At 41.9% G+C, this 6,608-nt stretch overlaps 2 protein-coding genes across 10 annotated transcripts; one reads left to right on the plus strand and one right to left on the minus strand.

The window, feature by feature from the left end:
• Positions 1-6: 6 nt before the first annotated feature.
• Positions 7-3,257, plus strand: LOC104818618 (intracellular protein transport protein USO1). The gene is made up of 2 exons (XM_010548261.2): positions 7-292; positions 725-3,257. The coding sequence occupies exons 1-2, from the start codon at positions 230-232 to the stop codon at positions 2,987-2,989; spliced, it is 2,328 nt and encodes a 775-aa protein (XP_010546563.1). The 5' UTR covers positions 7-229; the 3' UTR covers positions 2,990-3,257.
• LOC104818615 (E3 ubiquitin-protein ligase KEG) lies at positions 3,196-6,608 on the minus strand. Of its 9 annotated transcripts, none has more exons than XM_010548255.2 (5): positions 6,479-6,608; positions 5,133-5,491; positions 4,944-5,035; positions 4,369-4,842; positions 3,311-4,223 (listed from the first exon to the last, which is right to left on the minus strand). In XM_010548255.2, exons 2-5 carry the CDS (start codon positions 5,478-5,480, stop codon positions 3,311-3,313), a joined length of 1,827 nt encoding a protein of 608 aa, XP_010546557.1. In that variant the 5' UTR covers positions 5,481-5,491; positions 6,479-6,608. The 9 variants fall into 9 exon arrangements, with proteins under 9 accessions (XP_010546555.1, XP_010546557.1, XP_010546561.1 ...); XM_010548259.2 differs by lacking the exon at positions 6,479-6,608 and adding an exon at positions 6,425-6,443; XM_010548258.2 differs by lacking the exon at positions 6,479-6,608 and adding an exon at positions 6,253-6,399.

The raw sequence follows: 6,608 nt of genomic DNA on the forward strand, positions 1-6,608 counted from the left end.
TCTTTCCCTCCAATGCCTTGCTCCATCCCCCAGTTCTCTCTCCCCGCACTCTCTCCAGAGTCTCTATATTTCCCTTCCATTTTCGTTCCTCTTATGCTCTCGCGATCGTGGGTCCACTGTTTTTCATGTTGCAGGACTGTCGGAACCCTCCGCGGACGAAGATTGGCGATGATTTAGGTTCTGCGTTCGGTAGGGAATTAGGGTTTTGTGCTATCTCTGTCGAGCTCTCATGGTGTTCTCTCAATCTATTAGCCTCAATCTTACTTCCCATGTTTCTCTCTCCCGCTGCAAGGTATATATATGTATCCACTTCTGTAATTTTTGCTTCGATTACATTCTGATTCCTAATTTGCTTATGGGTTGCTGAAGCTTCGAGATTTGTTCTTATTCTGCACTATCTAGCTTTTGCTTGTGATTTAATGCTTTGCTTCAACAATGGAAGCTAGATATTTGGGTGCCTATATGAAAGTTAGAACTTTGGTTAACATTTGCAGAGAAATTGATTTGATCTGTTCTTCGGATGTGCCTAAATCTGAATTTATTTGTTTTTCATTCTCGATGAGGGCCTTTATTGGATTATGTTCTCTTTAATGGCGGTTTCAGAGTTTTGCTATTACTATATTTGGTTACATTGGCAAGAGCTTTACTGCATTAAGAACTTAAGTGATCGAGCTGCTAAAGTGCTGGAACTGTTTCTTTATGTCTGTGGCATATTGTTTTGCAGTATGTTTTGATAAGACACAACCGAAACCAGAAGGCAGTTGCATTTCCAACAACAAGGGGGAAGGGATATTCTTGTTTGATAGTTAAATCTGTCTTCAATGATACCCGACAGAACATTGATGATAATGAAGCGGCAGAGCCTGCGAGGGTTCTTCTGGATAGATTGTTTGCTCAGACACAGAAACTGGAGAAGCAAATGGACCAAAGTTCGGTTTATTCTGATGGGAATCTGCCCTTTCTTAATCTTGAAATGCTTGAGTCTGATCTTCAGGCTGCACTAATGGCCTTGATTAAAAGGGAAGAGGACTTAGAGGATGCCGAGGGGAAGGTTCTCTCTGAGCAAAACCAACTGAACCGGGCAAAGGTTGAGCTGGAACAAAGAGAAAGAAAAATTGCTGAAGCTTCTTTGAAACATGAATGTCTACAAGAGGATCTAAAGTGGGTGAATATTGAGTTAGCTTCTCAGGCTAGAGAGATAGAAGAATTGAAGCATAAGCTCAAGGAGAGAGACAGGGAAACTGTTGCCTTGCAGGCTTCGTTGATTTTGAAAGACCAAGAACTGGATAAAATGCGGAATGAGATTGCAAATAAAAGCAAAGAGTTATCTGTGGCTATTTCTGAAATTCAAATCAAGTCTCAGCTTCTAAGCAAAGCCAACGAAGTTGTGAAGAGACAGGAAGTTGAAATACATGCACTTCAGAGGGCCATCAAGGGGAAAGAGGAAGAGCTGGAAGATTTAAAGACTATGAAGAAACGGGATGAGGAAAAGCTCAGAGAAACAGTAGCCAATTTGGAAAAACAAACAAAGGAATGGTTGATAGCCCGGGAAGAAGTGAAGAAACTTGAAGAGGAAACAGTGAAACGCATGGGAGAAGCTAACAAGACCATGGATGACTTCAGAAGAGTGAAAAAACTTCTTACTGATGTGAGGTCCGAACTTGTTTCTTCCCAGAAAGCTTTGGTATTCTCCAGGGAGCAAATGGAGGAAAAGGAGCTGTTGTTAGAAAAGCAAATACAAGAACTTGAAGAACATAGGAATAGTGTGATGTCATACATGAGAAGCCTGAAAGATGCTCAAGTGGAATTAGAGAGTCAGAGAGCAAAACTCAAGGTCACTGAGGCTCGGAACAAAGCACGTGAGCTGGATTTGTCAATCAAGAAACAACTTCTGGAAGAGCTAGGAGATGAGTTAAAGAAAGAAAAATCTTTGTTGGGACGAGCTATGCAAGATATCTCCATTCTTCAAACCGAGCTGGCTGAAAAAACTAATGCATTTCAGGTGGCACAGAACCTGCTTCAGGAGAAGGAGACCAGTTTGGTGGAGGCTAAGCTAGAGATTCAGCATCTAAAATCTGAACAGGCTTCTCTTCAGCTGTTATTGGAAGAAAAGGATTTAGAACTAGCAGAAGCTAGAAAGAAATTGGAAGAAGTGAACCGAGAGGTTACAGACCTAAAGATGCTTATGACCAGCAGAGAAGAGCAGCTTATGCAAGCAACAGGAATGCTGAAGGAGAAAGATGACCACCTTCACAAAGTAGAAGACGAATTGAGCGGTATGAAGCTCAAAGTCAGTGATGCCGAAACAGTGGTAGAAAGAATAGCGGAGCTGGCAAGCAAACTGGTTATGCCCACCAAGGAACGAGATTATAATTCAACCATGGTTGATGACCAAATCGACTTTGAAATGATGCAGCATGTTCTTGAGAAACCTCATGATGCTTACAGATTGGAGAACAAGCGGCTCGAGATGGAGCTAAGTTTCACCATTGAAAACTTAAGAATCAAGGAGATGGAAGTTCTAGCTGCTCAGAGGGCACTTACACTCAAAGACGGAGAGATCAAGGCAGTCATGGAGAGATTAGAAGCTACAGAACAGGAACTCGAGAGGCTGAAAGAAGATCCGATCAATGACAGTGAAGATCTAAAACAGCTTTATGCCTTGGCACAGGAGAGAATCAGGGAGACAACAATGGGCGAATTAGCCATCGAGAAACTTCAGATCAAAGCAGCTCAACTTGAAGTTGAAGCTGCGACTAGTGCACTTCAGAAGCTTGCAGAGATGAGCAGGGAACTTCTGAACAAATCTGACATGAACATTGAGGCTGAAGCTACTTACACTGTTATCCGACAAAATGGGTTTGATCCCGAAATGAATTCAGACACAAGTAATGAGTTTATTGCTGAGGTTAAAACAGAAGTAGCCAGGCTCTCAGCATTGACAGAGAAACTCCTGAAGGAGGCTGGAATATGTGTTGGTGCGGGCTGAAAGAGATAAATTTGTGAAACTTGCAACATTATCCTAGATTTCTCAGACTCTTTTCCGGCTATAGATTATCCAGATTTTTTTTTGGTGATGATATCCTGTAATTGTATGGTTATCTATTGCTACGGAATAGGTTCTTTGGTGGGCAAGGGGCAGTGACAGAGATTGTTTCCTTTGTTCTGGAAAGGCTAAGCTAAAGTCATAAGAGAAACAGAAGAGAAACTATGTATATGTACAGCATGGGGATACAAATGCGATGATCCATGACCAATATATGTATTGTACACAAACCATTAAACCACAGTTTGGGATGACGATCACAACCTAAACACTGAACACAAGCCATCTTGATTTGCCTGAGTCCTCCAGATTCCGGCAATCACCTTGTCCAATGGAATCATTGTGTTGTTTCCTGTTCTTTGTCCTTCCCATTTTCTTCCCAACAAAGAACCCTAACTTCATGGCGGCCAATATTCCCATAGCAATCAACAGAGGTCTCACAGCCCAGTGGAAATCCTCAAGGTGTTGATACTTCTTCACAACTCCTGGACATGTACTAAAAGTTACAACCTCTACTTCAGCCGGGTCGGCCAGAAAACTTCCATGCTCCTCTCCAAATGGTAACATCCCTGGGAACTTCACTACGAGACACCCGTTTGGTAAAACCCGGGATATCCTCCCGGTTGCACAACCACCACTTCTTTTACACGGCCATTTGAATCTCGGGCTAAGAACATTAGCCTTCAGCTTCACAAATTGCCCCACACTGTATGCTTCAGCCATCTGAAGCTGTGAGGAAATCCCTTTCCATAGGGTCGGTAACCCTATAAACCCAACAGTTACATTCCCATCACGATCAATTGAGTGGAGAATTCCAACAGGGGAGTGCTTCTTGTCTTCATCCTTCAACCTTACCCAATCTCCAGCAGCTAAGCCATTAGTTACGCGTTCAAGAACAGAAACATGGACCCTTAATGGGTCATGACGACCATGAACCTTGACCAGAGCAAACCCCTCTGGATCGGTATCACGTTCTAAACCAACCACTGTTCCTTCTGGAACATCCATGTTTTCATGCTTGCAAGAGTTGGCAGGCTTTCTTGAACGAACTGTATCGTCCACTTGCAGATGATCCTTGGAAAGAAACCATTCTGTATATCCGAGATTAACCGAGCTCTTCCTGATTTCTCTAGTCTCAATGCCTGTCCAGACTTCTTCATCGTCTGTGTTCTGCAAACTGCCAGTTGGATTACAGTTAACATCGTGGATGTTTCGGGTAACAAATCATGCCAAGAATATATGGTTCCAGAAAAGTTTTTTTTTTCTTTTTTTTGCAACTCATTCATTCAAACTGGATATAAAATAGAAGCGGATGTTATTACCTCTTCAAGACGTGTAAGATGTCTGCCATTGAAGGGCGGCTACGAAGATCAGACATAAAGCAACCCCCGAGTAGGTTCTCAACAAGAGGTGGTATGCCACTGGGGATACTCGGCTTTTCTTGCTTTCTTACCACAAAATCATAGATTTCGTCAACTGATCTCCCACACCACGGTTGAACACCGGTCAACATCTCAACAATGCTGCACCCAAATCCCCATGAAGCCGTCTCAAAAGACATGGGACCTCTTACCTCAGGTTGCCACTGTTCTGGAGCCATATAGTTTGGAGTTCCAAGCCTAACTGCCATATCTGAGCTTGGCAGCTGAATACCCAGAAGGAGATAAGGCACTCCAACATCACCAAGGACTGCTTTATCATTGTCAGCAAGAAGAAAGTTAGAGGGTTTAAGATTAAGAACAAGAAACCCTTTCGAGTGCATCTCCATGATTCCATTGGCCAGATCAATCCCATATCTGCAAATAGTGTTAAACATAGGAAGAAGATTCAGAATTGGAAATGTATACATAAGTTTAACAATATACCTTTTTCAAATGCTTGTGTAATGCAAAATTACCTCAACACATCAGGCAGTGCGAGCTTTCCTCCTTTAAGCCGAGCCATTTTGTCTCCCACAGAACCCTCATAGAACTTCATAACAATGCATATCTACGATACAAAATACACCACAAACAACTTCGGGGCATTCATCATGATATATCAATAGATTGCAAGAAGAAATTAAAAAATAACAGATAATTCTTACTCTTCCACTGATGCTACAGATTCCTCGCAGCTGACAAACATTATCCATCCCATGACACTTGGAAAATAAATCATCAAATTTATCTAACACGACCCTTCTTTGATCCTCCTTGATAGGATGGAGCATTTTGATGGCCACTTCATGATGTTCATCGTAATCCTCTGTGGACTGATGATGAGTAGCTAGCCAAACGTCACCGAACGGACCTCTTCCAATTCGATGCCTAAGCTTCAATGTCGAGGAATTAACCCAAGGAGTTGTCATGGACAAAACATTCTCAGACTCACCTTCCACAATTTCGTATTCAGAATCATCGGGCTTACTAGTAGCTGCAACTTTTGATGCCATTTATCCGTTTCCTGAACCACAAAATTCAGCTCACCCAGTTAGGAAACCACAAGCGAGAAAGAAGGATCACAAGCATACACATAGCAACTTTCACAAGCATGATCTCCATTCAGAGACGTCAACATTTGATCAAAACATAGACATATCTATTACAATTGGCCCATTCAACCATCACCGCGGCATAAACAATCATATGCTCACAAAAGGGAAACTCTGGAGGAATCCCACGAAGGTTCGGTCTGAATACTAAATGTTCAACACTTTTTCCCGTGGCTCAGACATTCAGACAACCAAAACCTTGTGCCATTTAACAGAAGAGTCAGATTCAGAGACGTGAATAGATTCTCTTCCCTTTTTCCAAAATTTCTGGCAACTCAGCGATAAAAACAAGGCACAAAAACAGTTTCGTGGACAAATAGAAGATCCAAATGAAAGTAAACTCAATCCCTTTATAAAAAAGGGAATTACATTGAAAACTTGTCATCGCAAGATACACAAACATGCCCATGAACGTGAACTTGCCAAAGTACATATTTTTAGGTTCGGATGAAAGATAAGATACCAAAGATGATCAAATTTTAAAGACCAAAGATCGTAAGGATGACTGAAAATCCATGAAACCCATAACCCGATTTCTACAAATGTTGTAACTTTCAAACAAAAGAACAAGATGGGGGGAAAGCCCACCAAAAAAGGAGCGAGTAGAGAAGCACAAGAACAGTGAAGCTAATTGGAAATGAGAAGAGATTCTAAGGATTCTGAAGGTACCCACAAAAAAAAGCCCTAATACTATAATAGGAAGAGGGTGTAAAGGATGAAAATTTCGAAGCCACCATGAAAGACACAAACCACATCAGACAACAAAACAAGAAACACGAAGAGAAAACTAAGGCGGAGAGATCATTGGGCACTGAAACAAGTAACTCGAGAAAGAGAAAGAATACCAGAGAGAGAGAGAGAGAGAGAGAGAGAGAGAGAGAGAGAGAGAATTGACTGACAGAGGAGGAGGAGGAAGGAGGCGTGGCGGCCCAGTAAGCTTGTAGCGGACCTTGTGGTGCTACTTTATTTCCAATTAACTCTACACATTTTTCTGTTTGAAGATATAAACAAAATCTTGAATTTGTACAA

This window comes from Tarenaya hassleriana, unplaced genomic scaffold (assembly GCF_000463585.1).
Source record: "Tarenaya hassleriana unplaced genomic scaffold, ASM46358v1 Cleome3, whole genome shotgun sequence".
Classification (NCBI taxonomy): domain Eukaryota; kingdom Viridiplantae; phylum Streptophyta; class Magnoliopsida; order Brassicales; family Cleomaceae; genus Tarenaya; species Tarenaya hassleriana.